Source organism: Eleutherodactylus coqui, chromosome 5 (assembly GCF_035609145.1).
Source record: "Eleutherodactylus coqui strain aEleCoq1 chromosome 5, aEleCoq1.hap1, whole genome shotgun sequence".
NCBI lineage: Eukaryota > Metazoa > Chordata > Amphibia > Anura > Eleutherodactylidae > Eleutherodactylus > Eleutherodactylus coqui.
In genome coordinates this window covers 111,306,690-111,333,349 of record NC_089841.1, presented here as the reverse complement: position 1 = coordinate 111,333,349, position 26,660 = coordinate 111,306,690, and the positions used below count along the sequence as shown (strand labels likewise).

Here is a 26,660-nt window from a genome sequence, read left to right as displayed (position 1 = left end):
TCCGCAGCATGAACATTGAACTATTAGGTTTAACAGAGCCTAATAGCTGCGGGATAACGCTGCGGATTTCCCGATTTACGTGGCAGAAATCTGTTTGTGGGCATTAGCCTTTAAGCATCCTTCACAATATTTGGTTGATTTAGTTACAAGAACAAAATAAAGCTTAGTTTCATTAGAAAAAAGGCCTTAAATGTATTAGCAGCTAATTGTTTAGGTTTCGTTGGCTCCTATACTAAATTGTTTGAAAGTAGTTACTCAACCCCATTCACAGTAACGGGTTATAATAAACATTAATTTTGTTCTCTCAGTGTTTTCTAGGTGGTGTTAACTGGGCTTTTATAGGAGTTGATGAAGCTCATCGGTTGAAAAATGATGATTCCCTGCTGTACAAGACCCTGATAGACTTTAAGTCCAATCATCGTCTTCTCATCACTGGAACCCCTTTGCAGAACTCCCTTAAAGAATTATGGTCTTTGCTTCACTTCATTATGCCAGAAAAGTAAGAATATTAAAAGCGTTGATAGACGTTTCAGGTGTTAAATTTTCTTATTTTATTCCAAACAAGGGCATTTCACACAGTGCTACTTTTAGGGAATTAAGTTTTTGAGGCAGTTTTTAGAGCCAAAGCGAGGTGTAGGTTCAAATGTTATCCGAGATGTACAGGAAGCAGTTATACTTCCTGCTGGATCCACCTCTGGCGTTGTATGGTAAAACTGCAGTGGCACTAATAAAAAAAAATACTGTGTGAATGAACCCTAAAATAGACTTGTTACAAAAATATATATTTTTCTATAAAAAAAAACTTTTCACTACTTGTTTTAAAATACATTTTTGAACTAAAAGACCTTTTAAATTCTATGTGCTGCAGAGCAAACTATACTGAAAACAACAATTTTTGTATATTTCTTTAATAGGTTCTCCTCTTGGGAAGACTTTGAAGAGGAACATGGTAAAGGCAGAGAATATGGCTATGCCAGTCTTCACAAAGAACTTGAGCCATTCCTTCTAAGAAGAGTAAAGAAAGATGTGGAAAAATCTTTACCAGCTAAAGTAGAACAAATTTTGAGGGTTGAGATGAGTGCTATGCAGAAACAGTACTATAAGTAAGTAGTTGGGCCATGGATGTTTAAACCTGGGGTGTATGATGATGCTTAAAGAGTGTAACTGAAGTTTGGCCCCCTTATAAGAAGTAACATGGGGAATTTGGCCCCCTAATAAGGAGTAACATGGGGAATTTGGCCCCCTAATAAGGAGTAACATGGGGAGTTTGGCCCCCTAATAAAGAGTAACATGGGGAGTTTGGCCCCCTAATAAGGAGTAACATGGGGAGTTTGGCCCCCTAATAAGGAGTAACATGGGGAGTTTGGCCCCCTAATAAGGAGTAACATGGGGAGTTTGGCCCCCTAATAAGGAGTAACATGGGGAGTTTGGCCCCCTAATAAGGAGTAACATGGGGAGTTTGGCCCCCTAATAAGGAGTAACATGGGGAGTTTGGCCCCCTAATAAGGAGTAACATGGGGAGTTTGGCCCCCTAATAAGGAGTAACATGGGGAATTTGGCCCCCTAATAAGGAGTAACATGGGGAATTTGGCCCCCTAATAAGGAGTAACATGGGGAATTTGGCCCCCTAATAAGGAGTAACATGGGGAATTTGGCCCCCTAATAAGGAGTAACATGGGGAATTTGGCCCCCTAATAAGGAGTAACATGGGGAATTTGGCCCCCTAATAAGGAGTAACATGGGGAATTTGGCCCCCTAATAAGGAGTAACATGGGCAGTTTGGCCCCCTAATAAGGAGTAACATGGGCAGTTTGGCCCCCTAATAAGGAGTAACATGGGCAGTTTGGCCCCCTAATAAGGAGTAACATGGGCAGTTTGGCCCCCTAATAAGGAGTAACATGGGCAGTTTGGCCCCCTAATAAGGAGTAACATGGGCAGTTTGGCCCCCTAATAAGGAGTAACATGGGCAGTTTGGCCCCCTAATAAGGAGTAACATGGGCAGTTTGGCCCCCTAATAAGGAGTAACATGGGCAGTTTGGCCCCCTAATAAGGAGTAACATGGGGAGTTTGGCCCCCTAATAAGATGTACAATGTGAATGTCCAGTAAAATTGTTTGTTGGGTGCCGTCTCGTACGTTATTTATCCATTACAAAACACGACAAATTGCTCTAGGTAGGAAGACTGCATGAAAGCTGGCACCTGATAGAGTGCAGCTATTTCTTCTTTGTCTTCCCCTATACAGACCACTATGTAGAGCATATAATCGTATGGGCCCTCTTTGAACTGAAGTAATGCCATACTGTAATACTACAGTATAATGGATGTTGTTGTGTATATAAGCCCGAGCGGTGTGGTCATATTCATTGCTTTCCTCAGGTGGATCTTAACACGGAATTACAAGGCCTTGAGCAAAGGTTCGAAAGGAAGTACCTCAGGATTTTTAAACATCATGATGGAGCTTAAAAAGTGTTGTAACCATTGCTACCTCATTAAGCCTCCTGAAGATAATGAATTCTATAACAGACAAGAAGCTTTACAGGTAAGCTGCAGCACCCAAGCCTTAGTTTAACTTCATTTATAATAAAATATTTGTCCAGTTTTTAAAGAGGAAAAATAATACACCTCTCTAGGATTGTTTTAAAATGACACTCTGCAAAGGCTCAAGGCCACACAGAATTATGTCCCTGTACTGAAGGGAGAAGGGTATATTACCTGCTGTCGTTCTTCTGTGTTGATGCCCCCCTGATTCACTGGTTTGGGATCTCTTTTTCAGCTGTCCAAGATGTTCACTGCAATCTTCTAGCTACACAATGCACATTGTGCACTGCTGTCTGATCGACCAGCGCTGCTCGCATGATCGGTGCTGGACAATCGGAGAGCTGCACTACCACAATGCACTATGTGGGGATTAGGTCGTCAGAAGATTACATTGGCCATCTTGGACAGCTGCAATCGGAACAGGTAAATAAGAAGGGCAACACCACTGAAGACCCATAGCAGGTAAAATAACTGCCCACTCCAGTCCCAGGACAAGATTTTGTCCAGAAATTGGAGGGTCACTTTAAAGGGAACTTGTCACATTGAACATGGGCTATGATCTGCAGGTAGCATATTACAGTAGAGTTGGCAGCCTTTTTTTGTTTAACTGTGCTTACAGAGATAGCTGTCATTCGCAGCATAGGACCGCCCACCTGACTATTACCCTGTTTCCCTGAAAATAAGACCTACCCTGGAAATAAGCCATAGCATGATTTTTAAATGGCATCCAGGCAGCTATACATGTAATAAAGAAATCTTTTGAAGCAAAAAATAATACAAGACCCTGTCTTATTTTCGAGGAAACACAGTAACACAGATAAAGTGCCTATAAAAGTAGCCAAGTGATCGAACAAGTGCAAGTCTCCGTGAGAACAAAAGGAAAAAAAGGAAAAATATGTTTAACGGGTTTTTTTTATTATAAAGAAGAAGAAAAATTCAAAGCTTACAAACATATTTGGTATGATCGCGCCCATACAAGTCTGGTCTGTTAAAATTCTGTATTTGTCCAGTACTGTGAATGCTGTCGGGAATAAAATCCTCAATGCCAGAATAGGGCTTTTTTTAGTCACCCCCATCTCCAAAAAAGTAATAAGGATTATAGCTGTATGTACCCAATAAGTAAATCAAGAAACTGCAGCTCACCCCACAAAAAAGCCCTAAATACAGCACCATCCATGTTTTTGTGAAAGTAGTAATAACTAAATTTTTGTATCGCCATGATAGATAGTCTTGACCCACAGAATGTTAACATGTCCTTTTTGCCACCCCACCCCAGTCTTTAGAAATTTAAGTTTTCTGTTACATTAAATGGCACCTTTGAGAAAGACAACTCCTTTTGTAAAAAACAACCCATCCTAAAGCTATGTCGACCAAATTAAAAAGTAATGATTTTTTTTCTTTAAGTGGGAAGGAAAAAATAAAAACATTAGCCATATCTCCAAGCAGTTGATAGAGGAGCATGATAAAGTATAGCTGCATCTAAACAATTGTGGAAGTTTTTAATCCTGATGTGTTTTTTTTATAACTTTCTTTTGCATATCTATTTTCCTTTTAAGCACTTAATTCGGAGTAGTGGGAAACTAATTCTTCTGGACAAGTTATTAGTACGCCTGCGAGAACGGGGTAACAGAGTCTTGATATTTTCTCAAATGGTTCGGATGCTGGACATCCTTGCAGAGTATTTAAAGTCACGGCAGTTTCCTTTTCAGGTAAGTTTCTTAGCGTTAAGTTCATAAAACAGTTATAGTTTACCTATATTTTGCAGTTGCTTATACTTTTCATGTGCTTTTCCTTAGAGGTTAGATGGTTCCATCAAAGGTGAAATCAGAAAACAGGCACTGGACCATTTTAATGCGGAAGGATCAGAGGTAAGAATGGATCATAAATTAAATCGGAAGGAAATTTAAATTTCTCATCCATTTCATTGGGGGACACTGCTGAAGACTTTGGGTATAGATGCTTCCAACCAGGAGGCGGTCACTAAGCAAAAAGTTAGCTCCTGTTAGCTATATGCTTCCTTGTAGGCACCAAGGTAACCAGTTTTAGCTTGGTGTCCATAGGAGTCAGACTTTTTTGTTGCCGGTCCTCCATCGCTTGGACTTGGCGAATACAGGGTTGGCAGGACTCTCTGCTACCTCACTGAGGAGGGCAAACCGAGTAAAGTTAAGCATTCTGTTACCTGCCCCTAGAAGAAATGGAGGCATGTCCAAGCTGAAACTTGAACATGACCTGCCAACTATAGTGTCCCCCTTTCACCAGAGCACTCCCTACTTCCTCAAAGGCAGGTGAGCACAGGGTCCCACACTTCTGGACCGTTGAAGCCTTTTTTTTCTCCCTGGAAGGGTAAGTATCTCACCCTTATCCCCCTCCCCCTGTCATTATGGTCCGCATTCCCGTCGTTTAAAAAAATAAAATAAAAAAGGAACCTGTTCTTTCCCGGTCTTCATCCGGCAACGCTCTTTTTTATTTTTTTTTTTTTTTTTTTTATTGGGGGAAAAAAATTCCATCATGTGTGCCAGTGTCTTCCCTCTCCCCCACTCTGCAGCCTTTACTGGCTGCTCTGCTTCCTGGTTCACTAGATCACAACCCGTATATCTGTCCTGAGGGGAAGGATAAAGTACGTCTTCCGGTGTTTTACTGGAGCTGTTCTTCACACCTGGGCTTTTTCACGTTTAGTGCCTGTGCTGCAGGAGGTGCTGACTGGGTGCTGAGATGCTGTTGTCGGCAGCAGGACGGGGTACAGCTGCAGAAGAAAAGGCCTCAATTTTGCTCTTATTGATGCTCGAGTTCCCGGATCTCAGATGGCAAGAAAATCTTGCAGGAACAAAAGCAAAGGCCCTCCTTTAAACCGCAGCCCTCCTAGCACCCCTGAGCATAGCCCTCAACGTCCCCCTACCCTAGATCTTCCGCATGAAGAGCAGCCCCCACCCAAAGGAATGGGGGACGACTTTCTCTATTGAGGGACACCTGGCTCACCCAAATCTCAGATGCCTGGGTTCAGGAGGTCATTTCCTCAGGTTACGCCACAGACTTTTCCACTCTCCCTCCACATCGCTTCTTCAGCTCCAAGATTCTGAGGTCTCCTTCAAAGGCCAACACTTCGGCTCCAGAAATAGACAACCTATCCTCTCAAGGCATCATTGTTCCAGTTCCTCCTTCAAAACAATTCAGGGGTTTCTGTTCAAGTTTCTATTAAGTTTTTAGTGACAGCAGCAGAATACTTTGTCTCATTGAGGAGTAGCTTTTTTTTCTCCCATTTGTTATGTAGCCTTATTGTACTTCCATGCAGCTTGAATTAAAGGCAGTTGCTTGTTTTTTTTCTCTTGGACAGGACTTTTGCTTTCTGCTCTCGACCCGTGCTGGCGGTCTTGGAATAAACCTTGCTTCAGCTGACACAGTAGTCATTTTTGACTCTGACTGGAATCCACAAAACGACCTTCAGGCCCAAGCAAGAGCTCATCGAATAGGACAAAAGAAACAAGTAAGTTATTTATTTATTCCCACCCCTACTCTGCCTTCCCACCCAACGTGTTCTTTAGGGTTTGTTCACACCTGCAGACTGCTGTATTTGTTCTGTTTAAAAACAGAACCATAACTGAGCCGAATTTAATGGAAGGCCTTTTTTTTAAACCCATTGCAATCAATGGGGGGGAAAAAACAAACATTTTATTTCCGCTCGAATTCCTTTATTTTTTTTCTCCAAGAATTCGAACATAAATAACAAAGGCAAACTCAAGTGTATATGAACTCTTAAAGCTCCTGCACTCTGGCGAGGGTGATATCTGGCCATGATTCACACCCCGATATCGCCTCTGTGGTCCGTCTGAAAACCCCCTGGATGCAAAGCGTTTTCACAAGGAAACCACCTTGCATCACTGTGGGGGCTCCCTTCATCCCTACCATGGCTGTAACAGCCGCGGCAGGAGATTACGTGTTCTTTTATAGCTTTCAATGGGGCCGGCCCAATTGATAACATGTGGAAGCCCCTAATAAGACAGCCTCGCATCCCTGCAGGGCTGAAGGAATTCCCCACTGCAGCTGTCATCGCTGCGGCAGGGGATCTCAATCTTCTCCCATTGGTTTCAATGGGGCCAGCGCTGCCGGCCAATTGAAAGCAGTAGTCGATATCGCAAAAAGAATGGACATGCTGTGATATGTTTCCATGCAGGGAAACATCGCAAGTGTGAATGAACCCATTGAAAAGAGTGAGTTTCATATTTGTGCGAGATTTGAGCGTCTCACCATGCACAAATCTCACACGGTTTTCTTGCCAGTGTGAAGAAGCCCTTAGAAATGTTTGCAAAACCTTCTTTATTGGCTAACCCCACATGGGTGCACCCAGCCGTCCAAATCCATTTGTGTGCATATCCATTATTCAAGGCAGTTAGAACATTAACCGTGATTTAGAGCCATACTAGCCTCGTTATATGTTATGTGGCTCTAAGTCCTAGGACAAAGTGCAGGGTTCTTAAATGCCCTGTCCCACTTCTAGCTGTTTTGCTGCTGGAAGCAGACCGTGCTGTACATTATGCAGTGGCCTGGGTTAGTACTTAAGTCTGAGTCCATTCACTTCAATAGGACATAGCTTGCAGTAAAATCCCAGGCCACTGCAAATGTACAGCGCTGTCAATTTCCTGCAGCAAAGCTAGAAGTGGGACAACCCCTTGAAACTCTGAATATGGTGCCAATTTTAAAAGCTATGTGCACTTTCAAAACCACTTTGTTAAATTCTTCCATTGCACTTAAAATAAAAATGAAACAAATTTTGCAGGTGGTCTTGAAGGAATATAATATATATGATATATTTTGTCTGCAGCTCCTATGCAGATCCATATCTCTGTGCTTATAGACTACAGAACTAATTTCATGAGTAGTCTGGATGTGCGTTTACTTCCTGTGACAATAGGTTAGCACAAGAAGAAATAACAGATGGAAGCAATTGGTGGAATACCTGATTTTTATAGATTGTATTCAATTTGCTATTACAAGTCAGCACATTGAAACCAAAGCTGCAGAACTAAAAATCGCATCGCAAAAACAGTGCCACATGGCGACCCTGCCCCAATGATTATCCGTATTTGTGCTTTTCTTAAAATTTTGTGCCATTAATGCATCCTGTACAACATAAATGCACTATGTGCAAGATATGCATTCCTGATGGGGTCCAGCAAAAATATGCATAATTGTAGTTTTACACACTTCTTTTTTTTTTTTTTTTTTCTCACCCTTCAGAAAAAGCTCCATTTTTTTTATTTTTTTTTGTGCCAAAAGTGAATTCAAAAGCTATTAGAAATATAAAAGGAGGACTTGTGGCTCATTTAGAGGAGCGTGTTTATGTGCGTACGCCCATATGCACAAAACCATGTGTCTATTTAGAACCATTGGGTCCCTATGATGTGTTCACATGTCCGTGATTTATAGGCGTGCAAACACGCGCACCTGCAAATGATAGGACATGTGTGCACTGCATAGGTCTGTGCTGCGTGTAAATATTCCCCATGGGGAGTCCCCTTGTCACTGAACACTGACAGCACTCTCACAGTGTTCAGTAATGATGGCACTCCCCGCGGGGAGTAAAGAATCCCCTGCCACAGCTGTGGCAGAGGATCGCGATGTTCTCCCATTGCTTTCAATGGGGCCAAAACACACTGCTGCCGGAGGCCCCATTAAAAGCAATGGGATGCAGGCAACCACTGTGTGATTTTTGGGTAAGGGCTTCAAATGTAAGCCCTTTCCTGAAAATCATCCCTAGCTTGTGTAAAAAAATTTTTTTTTTTAATTACACTCACCTCCCCGCTGCTGTAAGGACTGTGTTTGATTTGACTGAGTGCTTAGCCAATCACAGACAGCGCTCAGCCATTCAATGAATGGCTGACCGCTGTCTGGTTGGCTGAGTGCTCAGCCAATCAGACACAGCCCTTCCAGCGGCGGGAATTTTAAAATCCCGCCTGCTGAAAGAGATTCAGAGCAGTGCAGGTAGACCAAGCGGCTAGACTCACCTGAGCCCTGACAGCGGCGGGGAGTGTATGTGTATATATATATGTATATGTGTGTGTGTGTGTGTGTGTGTATATATATTTTTTGGGGAAGGGCTTTAAATATAAGCCCTTTCCCTGAAAATCATTCCTAGCATGTGTAAAAAAAAAATAAAAAATTTATATATATATATATATATATATATATATATATATATATATATAATGTGTGTAAAAAAAAAAAAAAAAATTTATATATATATATATATATATATATATATATATATATATATATATATATATATATATAAATTTTTTATTTTTTTTTTACACATGCTAGGAATGATTTTCAGGGAAAGGGCTTATATTTAAAGCCCTTCCCCAAAAATCACTGCCGAGGTTGCCAGCAGCCCATCGCTTTCAATGGGGCTGCCGGCAGCAGCGTGTTTTAGCACGTGCGTCGGTGCGTGTCTTGACATGTGTGTCGACGCACGGTTTTGTGTGCACATAAAGACGCTCATCTGAATGAGGCCTTCTTCCTCTCACTTCTGCTTTAGCTTAAAAAAAAAGTTGCAATAGCATTTTTCCAAAACACGTATTCGAAACGACCCTCAGCAAAGAAAGTGCTTTGGTTTTTAAGGGTTCCAGTTGTGGCTATTGAAGTGATGCTCCCTAAATCATCTATAATCAGCGGCTCTTTCTAGGAATTCATTTTTATTTTTAAAAAAATACATTGCTTCTAATTAAAGGGGGTTATATAGGATTAGAATAGAAGCCCTACTTACAGAAACAGTGCCAGTCTTGTCCATGGACAGTGACTAATATTGCACTTCAACCTTATTAATAAGTCATAAAAAATGTTTTCAATGTAATAAAGTAACATTTTACCTAAAATGTACATCAGAGCCATATCAATATCTCATGAAATCTGTCGTTTAGGTGAATATATATCGCCTTGTCACTAAGAGCTCGGTAGAGGAAGATATTATTGAAAGAGCAAAGAAGAAGATGGTGCTGGATCACCTTGTAATTCAAAGAATGGACACCACTGGCAAGACTGTTTTACACACTGGATCAACACCATCTAGGTATGACCGCATGTACTGAAGTGTGCCAATCTTAAGATCCCTTTTCCTCTCCATTTTCTTCCCTCCAAGTGCTCAGCTCCTGTAACCATAGCGTCTTTACTCTCATTTAAGCTCCACACCATTTAACAAAGAAGAGCTAGCTGCAATATTAAAATTTGGTGCAGAGGAGCTTTTCAAGGAACCAGAAGGAGAAGAGGAAGAACCTCAAGTATGTGTATATATGCACAGATCTTCTTCTATGTTGTGTATCTTTTGCATATTTAACTAGTATCTTACATTAAATCAAGGAAATGGATATTGATGAAATCTTAAAGAGAGCAGAGACTCGTGAGAATGAAGGGGTACCATTGACCGTGGGCGACGAATTACTTTCACAGTTTAAGGTATTCTATATTAATATTGTTGAATAATGAACTTTTGATGAAATTAAGCTTTACTGATCCATCAAAGGCTTGCTGATCTTGGGCACATTCCAGCTTGGCTCAGAATCTCATTGCTTGATAGACTTCTTCTCACTTAAATATTAGTTTTCTGAGACTTTTTTTTTTTTAAATGTAATATAATTTATTTGCTTATAAGGTTGCCAACTTTTCGACAATGGAAGAGGATGATATTGTAGAGCCTGACCGAAATATAAAATCCTGGGAAGACATTATTCCCTCAGACCAGAGAAGAAGAATGGAGGAAGAGGAAAGGCAAAAGGAGCTTCAAGAAATCTATCTGCTTCCCAGGATGCGAAACTGTGCAAAGCAGGTGTGAATCTGATTCAGTAAAGCTGTTGATTTCTTTCCTACCCTGCAGAAGTTCAGCTACTCACATGCTTTGGTAGGCTTGATTGTTCTATTCTTCAAGAAAAATTTGTGAATTTTAGGCAAGCTTTAATGGGAGCGAAGGTAGACGAAGTCGGAATCGAAGATATTCGGCTTCTGATGACAGCGATTCAGGCTCCGATAGAAAACGACCCAAGAAACGAGGTCGGCCAAGGACCATACCAAGGGAAACCATTAAAGGCTTTAGTGATGCCGAGATACGGAGGTATGATTCTTCTCTTTACAAAGCACTTGTGTAAATGTGTTAGCCATAATAAAACTGATCTCTACTCATTTCATACTTTCCAGGTTTATTAAAAGCTACAAAAAATTTGGAGGGCCTCTGGAAAGGTAATCATCTACTTTTATTGGACCTGTCATTCAGTAGTGACATAGACCTTGACTCCAGCAATGTCCTGGCACTTAAGCTGACCATAGAATGAGGCTGAGCTGCACTATCAGAAGTGTCCATGGACATAAGTGCTGCTTGCTGTTTCTGGTGGGAAAAGTAGGCTCTGTTTGTTTGGTTTTTTTTCCCCCCTGATATACACTTCTATTGCTCAAATTGCCGACGTCCTTGTTTATTTTAAAGATGCAGTGTATGGCTTTGTAAATGCAGTGTTCTTACTTTGGCCGCCTGCAGACAGGCGTAAACGCAATCCTATGCAGACGGCCACGGTTTGGCTGTGTGAAATCTCGCGCGGCAAACAAATCGCGGCATGCTTTCTTACTGTGCGGGGCTCGCAGAGCCCCGCACAGAAACGTCACTCACCCGCTGCCAGCTCCGGTCTGCGCATGCGCCGGCACATGAAAGAGCCGGGGGCGCGGGTGAGTACACGCTGCTCTCTGCAGGCGCTCGGATCGGGTCCTGCGGCGAGAATCCTCTCTGCCGGATCCAACCCGGCCGTCTGCAGGCAGCCTTTACATGAAGAAAAAAGTGCCTTTTTGCTTACAGTATTCATAAATCGTTCAAAATCAGTTTTTTGGTTAGTTTTTGCTGGCAGACTTCTTTTTAAAGGAAGTCTGAAATTTAGTTCCTACTTGAAATGTGCTCTCCATGTTAACTAGTTGAACATTTATAATACGATAGTTTTAGATTATTTTTCATTTTTGTTTAAAAATCTGCTTATTCCAGGTTAGATGCAATAGCTCGTGATGCAGACTTGGTGGATAAATCTGAAACTGACCTCCGTAGACTTGGAGAATTGGTGCACAATGGCTGTATCAAAGCTCTGAAAGATTCTTCTAGCAGTGAAAGGGGAGGTATGTGAAATGTTAGTCTACTGGTATTTAAAGGGTTTGGGCTTTTGCTTGTATTTTAGGAAATTGTCGAGAAATACAAGACACAGCTCAGACCATAGGTATGGTCCACTATAAGGTCGACACTAAGCAAAACAAGCTAATGAGTTTTAGATTAGTGTACGTAGGAGGCAGACCTCTTCGTTAACAGTCTTCGCTGCTTTTTCTTTGACATCCTCCGGAAATACAGGGCAGGCACTAGACTCTCTGTTACCCCAAGGAGGGCTAACTGCATGGAGCAAACCATTCTCAGAAGGAAAAGGGGAACAGTCAAACACAAGTTTGACCGTGAGCCATCAGTCATAGCATGCCCCCTCCACAATGGGTAGGCGAACACAGTGACACATGCTGCTGGAGTACAGGAGTCATTTTCTGCAGATGGATAAGTATTCTTCCCTCCTCACTCCTATTCTCTTCCTCCTCATCCACAGAATGGGAGTCCGCCTTCCTCTCCTTTTGGCCTGCTACTGTCCCGATCATTCTTTAATGTGTCCTTCCTTTGGGTGGTCTCTCCTTCCTCTCCCATATGGCAGAACTCCTTTCCTGGCTCCCCTGTGATTTGGATAAGTTGTGTCCTTTTTGCACTGGTGGGACAGTTCCCTCCACCCTTGCTCTTCTCCAGCTGCTTTCTTGCATGACAGTCCTGGGGTTCATTGTCTCTTCATTCAAAGCAATCCCATTTAGCTAATTTCACACCTGACCTGTCCTGTGGACAATCCTCTCAATGGGACAAATCCATGCGCACTCTACTTTGGAAAAGCAGTCTACCCATGACGCTTTGTCGCTCCCTCAACTGATGGCTGGACTCGCCGCTAGCTCACCGGGGTAGATCCTTTCTGACATCTCACTGGCTGGTGCTTACCATGGGTGTAAGTCTCCTAGGATGGGAAGGGACGTTTGAAAATTTCACAGCGCAGGGACCGTACACAATACAGAAGTTGTCCGTCGCGATAAATGTCTTGGAGCTTCAGACCGTCCTACCGTCATTTTGCAAAACAGCTCATGGGCTTCCCAGTCATTGTCCATCTGGACCAGGTGACAGTGGTTGCATACATAAATATTCCAGGTGGGACCTGCAGCTTAGCAGTCAGGGAAAACATTCTGGCATGGGCGGAAGCCCACCTCCCAGCAATCTCTTCAGTCGACCTATCAGGCAGGGGCAATTGGATAGGAGACTACCTGAGCAGAGAGATAATCGACCAGAGAGAATGGGAACGAATCTTGACATCTTTCAAGACCTTTGCTGCAAATGGGTTTGCCCAGACCTAACGGCGCTTTCACTCTTCAGATCTGCAATATCGCTCCATGTACCTCTCTACACACCTTTGCAAAGTTCTACAAGGTTCACACTTTTGCCTCTGCTGATATCTCTCTGTCGGAGCATTCTGCAGACGGCCATGTAGTTGACTGCATTAATTTTTTTTCACTTATTTTTCCCACCCCGGGGAATGCTCTAGAACCTCTCACAGTCTGAGCTGTGTCACCCAAAGATATGGATTGAGAAAACGAGATTTTTGTACTTACCGTAAAATCTTTCTCGTCTTGTTTATTGGGGGACACAGCACCTGCCCAGTTCTATTCTGGGAATTTTTCAGTCTCCCTGCTTGTTAGTGTTCTCCCGAGTCAACTCTACTGTATTACGGTTTAATGTGTTAATCTTTAATATTTCACACTGCCTGTTTTACCTATTCATATCCTACTCTGCTGATTATCTTGGTGCCTGCGGGAGGGGTATAGCTAATAGGAGGAGCTAACACCTTTCTGCTTAGTGTCCGCCTCCTAGTGGTAGTAGCTATACCTACGGTCTGAGCTGTGTTCAAAAATCTTGTTCTATTGCAATTATCTCTTCTATTAGCTGAATTGCTTCAACTTGTAAGGAGATCAAAGTCCTAACTATAGATGCTTGTATTAAGGCAGTTTACTTATATATAAAAAAGTTTCGCCAAACTCTTCTGCTCCAACAGCTTACTCTATATGCATAAATCATATCATACTTTCTTGTATAGCTTGTACTGTAGTTTTGCAAGTTGATTTGTAAGTAATTGACAGGCTTTTGCTAGTAATATTGCTAATTTTATACAAATTATTTCATCCTAGGAAGGAGAGGAAAAATGAAAGGACCAACTTTTCGTATCTCAGGAGTACAAGTTAATGCAAAGCTGGTTAGCTCTCATGAAGAGGAGCTGCTTCCATTGCATAAATCTATTCCATCAGATCCCGAGGATAGAAAAAGGTGTGTGACCTTTATCACGGATTTCATGTTCATAATCATAAGGGAAAAAAATGCCACTACTTTTTGGAAGTTCTCAGATAGGATCGCAATCATTATAGAACAAGAACGTCTAAGTAATTACTCCTCAGTATTGCAGAAGTACTTTTATTTCATGTACACAATCCAGTTGTTTCGGTCAATTCAAGACCTTGTGTGTTCATGGCATGTACTAATTCCATAGCCATCATCCCTGTTTCATCATGAAATACGCTTGTAGCCGTAGAGCTGAGCAATTTCTTATTTCAACTTCAATACTTGGAGTTTAGCTAAAGGACAACTAGATGCTTGACCTGTGGATTTGGCACAGACCTCTGTACTGTAACTGAATACATTTGAGTAGATTATATTTTTTACATGAATTGATTTCTAGTTAATCCAGCAATTTCTTTTAAAAGTTCAGTTTTCTTAGCACTTGTTCTGTGGACATTTTGACTGACTACTTCATATGTCTTTGTCTTTCATTTCTTTTTAACTCATTTAGATATGTTATTCCGTGCCACACAAAAGCAGCGCACTTTGACATTGAATGGAGCAAGGAAAATGACTCAAACCTTTTAATCGGTATCTATGAATATGGTTACGGCAGCTGGGAAATGATAAAAATGGATCCTGACCTCAACTTAACACAAAAGGTAAAACTGTCTGCGCCTCATCGTACATTGGTTTTGGCCTAAATATAGTAGGGAAGTGTATCCTCTCCAATTCCCTAATATATTTTCACTGGCAGGAGTGAGGCAGACATAAAAATCATGTACGACTCTTTGGTTGTGGTACTAAGTGATTATACATTTTTAATTGGTCACAGGATTAGATTTCCCTACAACCTTCCTGCTTTAACTTTGTAACAATTCTGCTTTAAGTAGAAGCAATGGAATTATTGTTATTATGGAATTTCAGATAATGCTGCATTCTAATGACCTTGTGTACCTCCAAGCCAGAAAAGGAAGGGGAGAATGTGAGAGAAGATCTACAGAGCAGGAAGTCTGCCTCCTACGGACACTAAGCTAAATCTGCTTTAGCTCAGTTCCTGCTGTAGGGGCAGAGCTGGTGGGAGGAACTAACTCTTACTTAGTGTCCACTTCCTAATGGCAGCAGCTGTACACAAGGTCTTGTTGTCTCCCCCAATGACACAGACAAGAAAATTTATACATGTATACTTTCAAGGTTGCTTAGGCCTCTTCATCAGGTTAGTGTCATATTATATGTGAGGAAGTGCACATACACAACAGAGCGGAGACATGTCAGTACAGTATCAGCTCCATAATACTTGTGTCTTTTATTTATATAAGAGTACTTTGGATCACACAGATTTTTTCTGACTAACCTGGTACCACACTGTTTTTGCTTGCCATGCCTCTGCTGTTTTGTGCATATACACTTTTGTCAATAATCCAGCACCAAGAAGGAGTTGTCGTTTTGCTACAAAACTCGACATGCAATTACATCTCGGGCAGATAGGTAGAGTTGTGGTATGATTAGATGAACAGTCTTGCAACCTGAGGCTCTAAAAGTGGTTCCACCTTTGGCCTATAAAAAGGCCTCTCAGAGGCTACTTGTGTGCAGTGACCTCTTTTTTCCGTTTGTGTAGAGCTTGTTGACCACTAGATGCTTTTACGACGCACTTGAAGAGATTTCACTCAGTTTAACAGATTTTGAGAGGGGGTGCATTACTGGAATGGGAGAAGCTGGATGGTTGTATCGGTGAAGTGCCACCTGGACCGTTCTGACCAGACTGTTAGGAGGTGTTGGGACCAGTGGGTGCATGAGGCCGCGCACAGAATGCAACTGGGCTTAGGATGCCCTTGACAGACCACCAGTAGAGAAGATTGTCTGATAAGCACAAGCAGCTCCAACTGTTTCGTTGTCCACATGGCACCACCTTTGCAGGTCACTGTTGGAACCACTTCCATTTGTTTGACCGAAGGATATTTGGTCTCACTGTGTACCTATTATGTGTACTGCCTTTGACGCCCACCGTTGCTTCCATTTGCAGTGGCTCAGGCACTTGCCGGACAGCCAGTAGAGAGGATTGTCTGATCCTCCCAAAAAGCAGTTCCACCTGTTTGTTGTCTGCCCACCAGTGATAGCAATACAGGCCCCTTTGTCTACCCATACCATTTCCAGGCACCTGGCTAAAGAACATTTTGTCTCACAGCGCCCCTTTATGTGTACTTTGACTCCTATCATTGCCTCCATTTGCAGTGGTGTCATGAACGATGAAACTGGACTGTGGAGTGGAACCGGGTTATCTGCAGTGACAAATCCAGGTTTAATTTGGATACGGGCGGCCATGTTCAAGTTTAGAGACTTGGGGGTGAGCCCCTCAATCCTGCCTCTGCTGTGGAGCGGCGCACTGCCCCCGTTGCTGGTGTGATGGTCTGGAGGGCTATCGCATACAACAGTTGGTCACCCCTAGTAGTGATATGAGGGACAATGACAGCTCAGCGATATGTTTAGGACATCCTGCAGCCACATGTGTTCGTCTCATGATGGCTTCCAAGAGGCATTTTTTTAGCAAGATAATGCTCGACCGCACACACAAGGGGGGCACAGGAGCCTCCACAATATTACCACACTTCTGTGGCTGCCCAGTCACTAGACTTAGTCCCATACATGTCCTTTTGGAGATATCTGGGATACCAACTTTCCTAGCCTACGAGTTATGATCATAGACTATGAGCTATGATCTAGAGGCTCAGTTACAGCAAATGTGGAGCGGTATGCCGTAGGTTACCATGCAGAACCTGTATGCCTCAATGCTCGCCCGTATTGCATCTTGCATACAAGCTAGGGGCGGTACAACAGGGTGCTGGAGCCTCCATGCCCACCCGTATCACATCTTGTATGCAAGCTAGAGAGGGTACAACAGGGTACTAGAGCCTCCATGCCCACCTGTATCACATCTTATATCCAAGCTAGAGGTGGTACAACAGGGTATTAGAGCCTCCATGCCTGCCTGTATCACATCTTGTATGCAAGCTAGAGGCAGTACAACAGGTACTAGAGCCTCCCTTCAGGGGGTTATTTTTCCCCAATAAATTGTCCCTTTTGCTCTGATGTTGTAATCCTTTATTTCGACAACTCCTTTTAGGTGCTTAATTTTTTTTGACAGTCAGTGAATATCGTTTCTCAGATATAATCTGATTTAACCTGATAAATAAACCTAGGCAGGCTTGAAAACTTGCAAATAGAATTAAATTTTGTGGTTTGTCAGAAAATGTCGCCACTATAATAATTTTGTCTTGTATTTAAAAAACCAAAGTAGCCCTAGTTTAAATGTCAGAATGCCCCTGAAACCTCCTGTCAATGGATGTCAGTCATGATTTTATTCCATTTTAGATATTGCCTGATGATCCAGATAAGAAGCCCCAAGCTAAGCAATTACAGACCAGAGCAGACTACCTCATTAAAATGCTGTGCAAGGACCTTGCGAAAAAAGAAGCACAACGACTTTCAGGAGTAAGTCACTCAAAATATAAAAAACTCTTAAGATGCTATAGAATTTCAGAACATGCACATTTTGTTTTTTAGTGGATATTTAGTAGAACGTGCATATATTGGAAACTATTTAGAAAAAAAACAAACACTTTTTTTTAAACATGTCATCTGTTTGTTAGGGAAGCTCAAAATGGAGAAAAGCAAGAGCAAAGAAAAGTAAAATGGCGAAACCTGTGAAAATTGAAGAAGTCAAAAGTGAATCCTCATCACCAACTTCAGAAAAATCAGAAGAGGAGGAGGAAGAAGAGGAAGATGAGGATGATGAAGAAAAGGCAAGTTTAACAATTGGGTCCTAATGTTGTGTTCTACAGTCGTGTGTCATTGGCTACTACTGGCACATTATTCTGTGGGCTTATTACAGAGTGTTGTGTAGTCTAGCGAGCTTGAAAGAGTTTAACAAAACATTAGGGGTCATAAAGGATATTTAATGAGATGTTTAATGAATACAATGTATGGTGGCCACAAGATACCAAGACGAATAAGACCTGCACACTCAGTGGACAATTATATAGAAAGGACAGTTTTGTTTAGTTTTATTCTCTTTAGGTTGACCTGTAGTTATGGGATGTATCTTAATTTTCACCTTGTAGTAATTTTACCTGATGAATCAGTGTCAGGGCAATTCTTCCATAAGTACAGTGCAGTGTCATATAAAATGCCCTTGAAAGTGACCGTGTGGTGTTGTTGCAGGAAGAAGAGGCTTCTGTGAAAACAAACAGTAAAAAACATAAAGCAGAGAAAGAAAATGAGGAGCAGAAGGAGCCAGAAGTCTCTGTGAAAAAGGAGCCTGAAGACAAAAAGGAAATAAAGGAGAACAAGAAAGAGGTAAAGAAAGACAGGAAAGATCGTGATGAAAAGAAAGAAGAAAAAGACAAAAAGGAAGCAAAAACGAAAGAAATTGTAAAGGAAATCAAGGAAGAAAAGGTAATCCTAATTGCTACTCTTGAGAATGGTTTATTCTGATTTATTTCCGAGGCTACCAGTAAACCTTGCTGACTGACTGTGACTTCCTTTTAACAGGTAAATGACGTGAAACCAGAAAAAGAGAAGGCAAAGAAAAATATTTTTGCTGAAACGCCCGTTCACATAACTGCAAGTAGTGAGCCCGTTCCGATTTCTGAAGAGGCAGAAGAACTTGATCAAAAGACATTCAGTGTTGTAAGTTTGCTTCCTGTTTTATTTAAAATTCAAAAATGGCCAATTTCAGTCTTCTTATTGTTGGCTCCTGAAAAGTAGTTTAGTACTAATATAATTTAGTAGTCAATGAATCAGTTTCTTCACGAGTTTTTTTTATTTTTTATTTGTTTATACATACCGTATATACTTGAGTATTAGCCGACCCGAGTATAAGCCGAGTCAATAAGTTTTACCACAAAAAATTGGTAAAACTTATTGACTGGAGTATAAGCAGAGCTATACTCTAGTATATACTAGGCTAAAAAAAAAAATCAATACTCGCTTCTCAGCCGGCGTCTGTGTCCTTGGCGCAATGCTCTCCCGGCGGTGCTTTAAGCTGCTTCAGTCTTCTCCCCGCTGTCCTCTCCCTGGCTTGGTTTTGAAATCTCTGCCGTTAGCTCTGTGTGAGGAAGCGCTGTGATTGGATCGAGTGCTGGCCAATTACAGCCGGCGCTCGATAAACCAATCACAGCCATTCAGAATGACATCACTGGCTGTGATTGGTTTATCAAGCACCAGCTGTAATTGGCCAGCGTTCGATCTAATCACAGCGCTTTGTGAGGAAGCGCTGTGATTGGATCGAGTGCTGGCCAATTACAGCCGGCGCTTGATAAACCAATCACAGCCATTCAGAATGACATCACTGAATGGCTGTGATTGGTTTATTGAGCACCAGCTGTAAGTGGCCGGTGTTTGATCCAATCACAGTGCTGACAGTGGGAATTTCAAAACCAAGACGCAGGCTGAAAGGTGAGTATTGAGGTTTGGTTTGTTTTTTTTTTTTGGGGGGGGGGGGGGGGGGGGTTTGGTTTTTGTTTGGTTTTTTTTACACCTTACTAGAGTATAAGCCAAAGGGGGCTCTTTCAGCACTTTTTTGTGCTGAAAAACTCCGCTTATACTCGAGTATATACGGTATATTATTTTTGTACCGCATTTCTCTATGGTCTGTGTCTACTATTACAGCTCTTTCCCAGTGAAGTTTACGGGAAACTAGTCACTGCCCATACACTAGAAAGCTTTGGAATTTTCAGGACTACAAAAAAAAAAAAAGAACCAGTAACCGCAAGGAGTATCCATACCTTGCAGGAGCTGCTTTAAAGACCTTGCACTCTGCCAACAAGAACGTTACTCGTGAGGAGCAAAACCTCAAAACAGTGCTGTCTATATTTTGAGTCTCTCATTTGGCTGAAATCCCTAGTCAAGCTTTAAGGCTCTTTAATATGTCAGACATTGATTTACAGAGGTAGCTACCTACTCATGGCACTGGAAAGACCATTTTCTTCCTTCTGGAAGGGAGCTTATTTACATACTTTCCCAGAAAGCCTTTCCTGTACTACTCCCTACACCAGCTGGCTCTCCACAAGGAGAGCCAATACCTTCCAAGAAATACCGTTCTAGTGTTGCATAACTTTGACAAGAGAGCAGCTCTTAAGCTCTAAATCGCCTTCTTGGATAGTTCTTTAGCTTTGGAAATAGAGTATGAAGATTCTAACAAGAAAATGTTATTTCTTACAGTGTAAAGAGAGAATGAGACCGGTGAAGGCTGCATTAAAACAGTTGGATCGGCCAGAAAAAGGACTCTCTGAGCGGGAACAGCTTGAGCACACCAGGCAGTGCCTGATTAAGATTGGGGATCACATAACAGAATGCTTGAAAGAATATGCAAACCCAGAACAAATAAAACAGTGGAGGAAGTACGTAGAATTTTTATTTTATTTATATTGTTTATTTGTTTGTTTCCCACCCATAACTTTTAAGACAAGAATGTACAATTGTTGTAATCGTTTACACTTAAATTATACATACATATTTCATAGATTTTTGTATTGATGGTTTCACTGTTTTTTCCCCCCAAAAAATCCTTTTTGTTTAGTTTTTGCATTGTCTTTCCAGTTGCTTGTGCATATGCTGCACCTAGCCACAGGTGCCAATTGACCCAGCTTAGACAAATAGTGTTCTTTTAGTCTGTCAGGGTGGTGTGCCGGGATACCCCCCCCAACTCTACGGGGCACAGTAGAATGCACTTTTTTATACCGTTGGCCATGACAAAACAAATATACTGTGCAGTATACAATTAACATTGTGGTAATGTTGCCTATTCTGTGCTTATTCAGTGGCATATGTTAAAGATTTACGTGGGGGACTAGCCCTGATGTACATTTCTGATGCATCCTCAGACCTACCATAAAGGCCGAAGATGCTCTCCTAAGTCACATATCTCATTATCCACATTAGGGCTGACAGTTCGGTTCTGAATAACGAGACCCTACCAGGGAGAACTCTATATTAGTTGTTACATAGACAGCGGGACAGACAGGCAGGGACCCAAATAAGCTCATCTAACTGCATCTCTTTAGGTTGGCTGGGACTTCTTCCTAAGGCCAGGGTCCGTCCGGGGTACTGCTGTTTCTAGGACAACATCAACACTCCTGGAAACCCCTATTGTTCCAGATAACAATTTGACTAGTTCTGACAAGACAGACACAGCACTAACTGGAACGAATGCAATAGGGGTAGCCAGTGCAACAATTTGTTGTTGGTAGTAGTTCCTATGAGCCTGCAGTCTTGTTAGTTTAATGTAAGACTTACTTTACAATCATCTTATAGATTGATGAAACGTAGAAACCCGTCAAACCTTTTCGGGATATAAGGTGGAAATTTTACATCACTCCTCAGGAATTCAATCTTTAATTCTATTGATTCGGACTTATACCTAAAACATTTTTTAGACCAGGCTTGGTCTAAAGGAAGGATATGGAAATTGACTGAAGTCAATTTGCAATAAGAGTTTTGACCGCATCTCCTAACTCGGCCGTTGGCAGATTTTATAACTATGATATTTAAAGCCGTCTCAAAAAAACCTGTTTAACTTCCACTATTTTCATCTGAGCCTAACATGGATGTGGTTCAATAAACAAGCCAGCTAGTAACTCTAGATACTGAAGTGGGTCTCATCCACTCACCAAGCATTAGTAGAGACTATTTGTGTGTGCGTGTTATATGTTGGTCTCTTGCAATTAGCCCCAGTTTTAATTGGAATACAGTAAAGTATCAATATTTTAATTGTCTATAACTGTGAAGGGTACATTTCTGATGTAGACTCAAAGTTCGTAAGCAAAGCCTAAGAGCAAAAGTACATTAATAGGCCATTTACACGCGACGATTATTGCTCAAAATTCGTTCAAACGAACTAATGAGTGCTAATTGTGCAGTGTAAATGCAAAGAAATCGTTCACAGTTCGTTATCGCTAGCTTTCAGTCAGCATAAAAACAATCGCGGGCTTCTCGTTCCGTGTAAATGCTCTGCGCTTCACGTGGAAGCGCTGAACAAGAAGCCCGCAATCCAGCGGTGAACTCTGCTTGTGCAAACGCATGACCAGTAACGTACTTAGCGGTGATATCAGCACTTATGGAGTCATTTACCCAATACTCGTCGTGTGTACAAAGGTATTTCGTTTCTCAATGGAAATTCACTATGAGGGTTATACAGGGTGGAGCGGGGTAATTTGCTAATTTGGGAGTGAAATAAAAAAATAATGAACTTGTAAAAACTTTATTTTATATTTTATTTACATTGAACAGTGGTGGAATTTACAAATTATTTGGTTTTAAATATTGTATCTGGCAAATGTTGACCTTCGCTATCCACACACTGCTGCATACGTTTTCTGAAGTTCTCATGCACTCTTTCAAGCATGTCGACTGGTATTCTGGCAATCTCAGCGTCAATATTGTTCCTTAGGTCTTCCAGGGTGTTGGGACGGTTGCAATACAGATGTTCGCCGTGTAACATAATCCCGTGCTGACAATTGTTGGACCACGCACATTTTATACGGGTGAAAATTCAGTTCACTATGAAGATTCCGGTGGAGAGAACGTCTTGAAATGCCAAGAGCAAGTGCTTGCTTCCGAGCAGAGCGTTTCGGAGATTGCAATACTGCTGCTCTGACTCGTTCGATGTTCGTAGCGAAGGTCAACATTTGCCAGATACAATATTTAAAACCAAATAATTTGTAAATTCCACTACTGTTCAATGTAAATAAAATAAAGTTTTTACAAGTTCATTATTTTTTTATTTCACTCCCAAATTAGCAAATTACCGCGCTCCACCCTGTACTATAGTTTGATTTTCCTTATTACGATTGGCCTGCTGTCAGCAGGGCATTAGTTTGCTGATGACCGTGATGCATTCTATCATGGCAGCTATGTAGAACACTTCTGGCTAATTCCTCTTATTATTTCTGTGGTTTTGATGGTAACCCTTTATAATATTTCTTTTTAGAAACTTATGGATTTTCGTATCCAAGTTTACTGAATTTGATGCCCGTAAACTGCACAAACTGTACAAACATGCCATCAAGAAACGGCAGGAATCTCAGGTAATCATATGAAATTGAAACTTCAATCACAATTGTGTTTCTTGGCAAGCAAATAACTTTGGCCTGCTTGTTCGTGTCAATTCACTCATTTATTTTTTCCCTCCCAATAGCACAATGACCAGAATGTCAGCAGCAGCATAAACACAATCATTCGACATCCAGGTAAATAGAAGAAATGACATTTTTTTCCTTATCTGCTAAATTCTCTCTAGAATCTTAGAATCATCTACAGTAAGTGGATGAGGTTTTCAGCAGTGATGTATTATTGCATATCCTTGCAGCGCATTCCTGGCTTTTTTTTCCCCATCCTGTTTCTCCTTTTCTTGCCAAGTCCAGATATGTGATGTATTTTCAGCATAGAATACTCAGGTGTTATGTTTTGCTGCATATCTCTACTTGCATGACTATGATCACTGTTGTTACAGAATGGCGACTGCATACAAAACATTTCTTACTTTACAGATGTCGAAAGGTTAAAAGAAAACACAAACCATGATGATAGCAGCAGAGATAGTTATTCTTCTGACCGACATCTGTCCCAATATCATGATCACCATCACAAGGACAGACACCACATTGATGCTTATAAGAGCGATTCCAGAAAAAGACCATATTCGAACTTCAGCAATGGTAAAGACCATCGAGACTGGGATCATCATTACAAGCAGGACAGGTTGGTGTTGGCAACATGCTCTCTTTAGGAATTTTATAGTCTTTCTAAGCATTCCATTCCACTGTACTTGGGTAATAATGTTGGTCGACTTTGAGAATCCGTTTTCCGGTAACCTATGACAGTCCAGATATGTACGAAACCTATGATTGATGATGGGCTTAATTGGCTTCCTATGAAATTGGCGTGCGTGTTTTAAATTTTAAAGCAACCCTCCAGTAAGGGGCTTAAAATTGATATGCAAGTCACCTGCTATTTTATTTTTTGCTTGATGCTCGTTGCTTTTTAGGACAGAGCTGTGATTTTTGACTACAGTTTGGCTACAGTGTCTTAGCTGAAGTAGTTTAAAACACACCCCCTGTCTCATCATTGGTTCAGGCTACATCCTCTTCAGGGGATGTATCTATTATGATCAATCAAAGACAAAAAAAAAATGGAATGCAGTTCATTTTCATGTGTTTCAAAGCAAGATCTGCCCAATTAAGACTAGTGTGAACTCAGCCTTACATATCAACTTTGACTTCCTAATCAGAGGGTCACTTTAAGCCAAGGAACTCATGCAAATGCTGGCAGTCTCTGAAGAGCTCTGAAAAACTTCTATAAGCAAGTGAAAAGAAATCATGCAACATTATGTAAAAGATGTAACACAGCAAGCATAGCTGCTTCTTCCTAAAAATCTACCCCACATCGTCTGGTATTGCAGGTCAGCTCCATTGAAGTGATTGCTGCAATACCAAACACTACTTTGGTGACAACTGTGGCACCTTCCACGATCTTCTTGTATTTTTAAAGTATTTGATTATTTAAATACTGAAATTGTTTTAAATGCTAAATTCTGATCTAGTAAAGTTTAATTATGTGTTTTTTGATTTTAGGTATCACATCGAAAGCAAACACAGAAAATTAGATGACCACAGGAGCAGAGATCATAGGTCAAACGTGGAAGAAAATTTAAAGGACAGGTCTCTTTTAGATCACAGATCCCATTCTGACCACCGTTTACACTCAGATCTCCGATCCAGTTCTGACTACAGCCATCACAAATCTTCCAGGGATTATCGGTACCACTCAGACTGGCAGATGGACCATAGGGCTTCTAGTAGTGGGCCAAGATCTCCATTGGACCAGAGGTCTCCATATGATTCTAGATCACCTTTAGGCCGTAGATCACCTTTTGAATGTTCTTCGGATCATAAAAGTACTCCTGAACATTTATGGAGCAGTCGCAAAACATAACACAGGGACATCAGTCCTGGACAATTAGCCATATTCCGTAAAATTATCACAGTGATTGCCTTACATGACTTGAAAGAAATGGACTGGATCTGCCCAGTGCAGACATTACTACTTTCCTGAATGCAAGGTCTAGTATCACACCAGATCAGAGAATATTTTTGTATTTAAGGTATATGCTGCACTGTGCTGCAAATGTGGCATTTTTTTTTAAATGAACTTAAACATGTTTACTATTTCAGAGACCTCAGCACTGCCCGTTTTGACTGAATTTTAATTAAAAAAAAATATTAAAAAAAGCATCTTTGAACTTTTAAACTTGCCACCTCGTTGACCTATGATCATGATGACAAGTAATTGAAGAGTCTTTTATTGTCTGGGAAATGCTCTCAAGGACTTTGTTCACTTTCCAAAGCTCTTTGTTTACATTGTACACTGCAACCACCTTGCCGCTTCTCATCATATGCTTGAATATTTAAAACCTGTACCTAAACGTGTAAAATAGACAGTTTTTTTTTTTTTCCTTTTTTGTGATCAATTGTAATATTTTTTTTTTTTATACAAAAAACTGCTGTAAATTATTGTAAATTAATTAAATGGACTTTTCTTCCTTCCTCAGGCTTTCTTTGACTGTTCCTTTCCCCACCAACTCAGGCCTTCTCATAAAGTATGGATATATGTATAGTCATTTACATATTTTATTTTTATTTTTTTTGTAGTTTTAATGGAATATATGTTCAGAATGTAAAATAAGGGGGAAAGAGAACACTAATTCCATTTGTATGTCATGCAGTGTTCTGGTTTATAGTACACTTTATAGATTTATTTTGGTTTATTTTTAAGCAAATTGTCAGTGTTATGATGAAAATTTATGGATAAAAATTTTAATTCTCTGGAGAAATTTTATGTAGCCTGAAATCGTTTAACGGATTGTTTTAAAACCAGGCAACTTGTCAGACAAGCAGCTCTATTGTCCAAACCAGCCAAACTTTTATTGTCAATCCATTTGTTTTCCCTTTTTTTAAGAAATGGGCAATAATGTCAAATGTGCTATGCAGCCAGTATGATTTCCAGATTGACTTTATATACTGTTTAAAATGCACACTGATTGTATATAGATTTCTTCTATATATGGAAATTAAAGTGTAAGAACTTCTGACATGTCTGCTTTCTCCGGCTTATTTTAGTGGAATTTCTTACTATGGTCACTATCCATGTTATGCAATTCAATTTCTCTGCACACTCTAGGCCCAAGTGATCGATCATTACGAACTGCATGTTTGTCAGGTCAGATTTAAACTCCAGAAGGCCAGTGCAATAAGGCAATCAGTGATCTATACCCCCAATGTCATGGTGAAATATTAACTTTTTGTATGTAATAAACCCATGATGTGGCCACAGTGGGATACTGCAACATCTATTGTTTCTCACAATTTGGGGAACCGGGAAGCTGATCATGTTTCCAGATTTTAAAGGGGTTGTGCCAAGATGGAACGTTTTGCCCTATTCACAGGCTAAAGAATAACTTTCTGTTCGGTGGGGACTGACCGTTGGGGACACCACCGATCTGAACGGGAGAAGGGAAAGTCCCCACATAGATGGAGGGATTGTTGTGCATGCACTCTGCAGCTCCGTTCATTTCCAAGGCGTTTAAATGCTTGTCAATCTTTGACACTCCCATTGAAATGAATGGAATGGCAGTAGGCATGTGTGACTGCTACTC

The 26,660-nt window shown here is 41.0% G+C and overlaps 1 protein-coding gene across 1 annotated transcript in view; it reads left to right on the top strand.

Moving 5' to 3' along the window:
• Window positions 1–26,096, top strand: part of CHD1 (chromodomain helicase DNA binding protein 1) — a 54,803-nt gene extending 28,707 nt beyond the window's left edge. The window contains exons 14-37 of the mRNA XM_066603025.1: window positions 309–499; window positions 915–1,103; window positions 2,377–2,539; window positions 4,095–4,247; window positions 4,335–4,406; window positions 5,870–6,019; window positions 9,453–9,601; window positions 9,713–9,809; window positions 9,889–9,984; window positions 10,181–10,354; window positions 10,473–10,636; window positions 10,720–10,761; window positions 11,546–11,673; window positions 13,807–13,942; window positions 14,463–14,613; window positions 17,321–17,440; window positions 17,599–17,751; window positions 18,170–18,403; window positions 18,500–18,637; window positions 20,171–20,349; window positions 22,938–23,034; window positions 23,145–23,196; window positions 23,497–23,707; window positions 24,580–26,096. Coding sequence (XP_066459122.1) covers window positions 309–499; window positions 915–1,103; window positions 2,377–2,539; window positions 4,095–4,247; window positions 4,335–4,406; window positions 5,870–6,019; window positions 9,453–9,601; window positions 9,713–9,809; window positions 9,889–9,984; window positions 10,181–10,354; window positions 10,473–10,636; window positions 10,720–10,761; window positions 11,546–11,673; window positions 13,807–13,942; window positions 14,463–14,613; window positions 17,321–17,440; window positions 17,599–17,751; window positions 18,170–18,403; window positions 18,500–18,637; window positions 20,171–20,349; window positions 22,938–23,034; window positions 23,145–23,196; window positions 23,497–23,707; window positions 24,580–24,940 — 3,600 coding nt within the window. The 3' untranslated portion in view covers window positions 24,941–26,096. The remainder of the gene's footprint in view (window positions 1–308; window positions 500–914; window positions 1,104–2,376; window positions 2,540–4,094; window positions 4,248–4,334; window positions 4,407–5,869; window positions 6,020–9,452; window positions 9,602–9,712; window positions 9,810–9,888; window positions 9,985–10,180; window positions 10,355–10,472; window positions 10,637–10,719; window positions 10,762–11,545; window positions 11,674–13,806; window positions 13,943–14,462; window positions 14,614–17,320; window positions 17,441–17,598; window positions 17,752–18,169; window positions 18,404–18,499; window positions 18,638–20,170; window positions 20,350–22,937; window positions 23,035–23,144; window positions 23,197–23,496; window positions 23,708–24,579) is intronic.
• The last annotated feature ends 564 nt before the right edge of the window (window positions 26,097–26,660 follow it).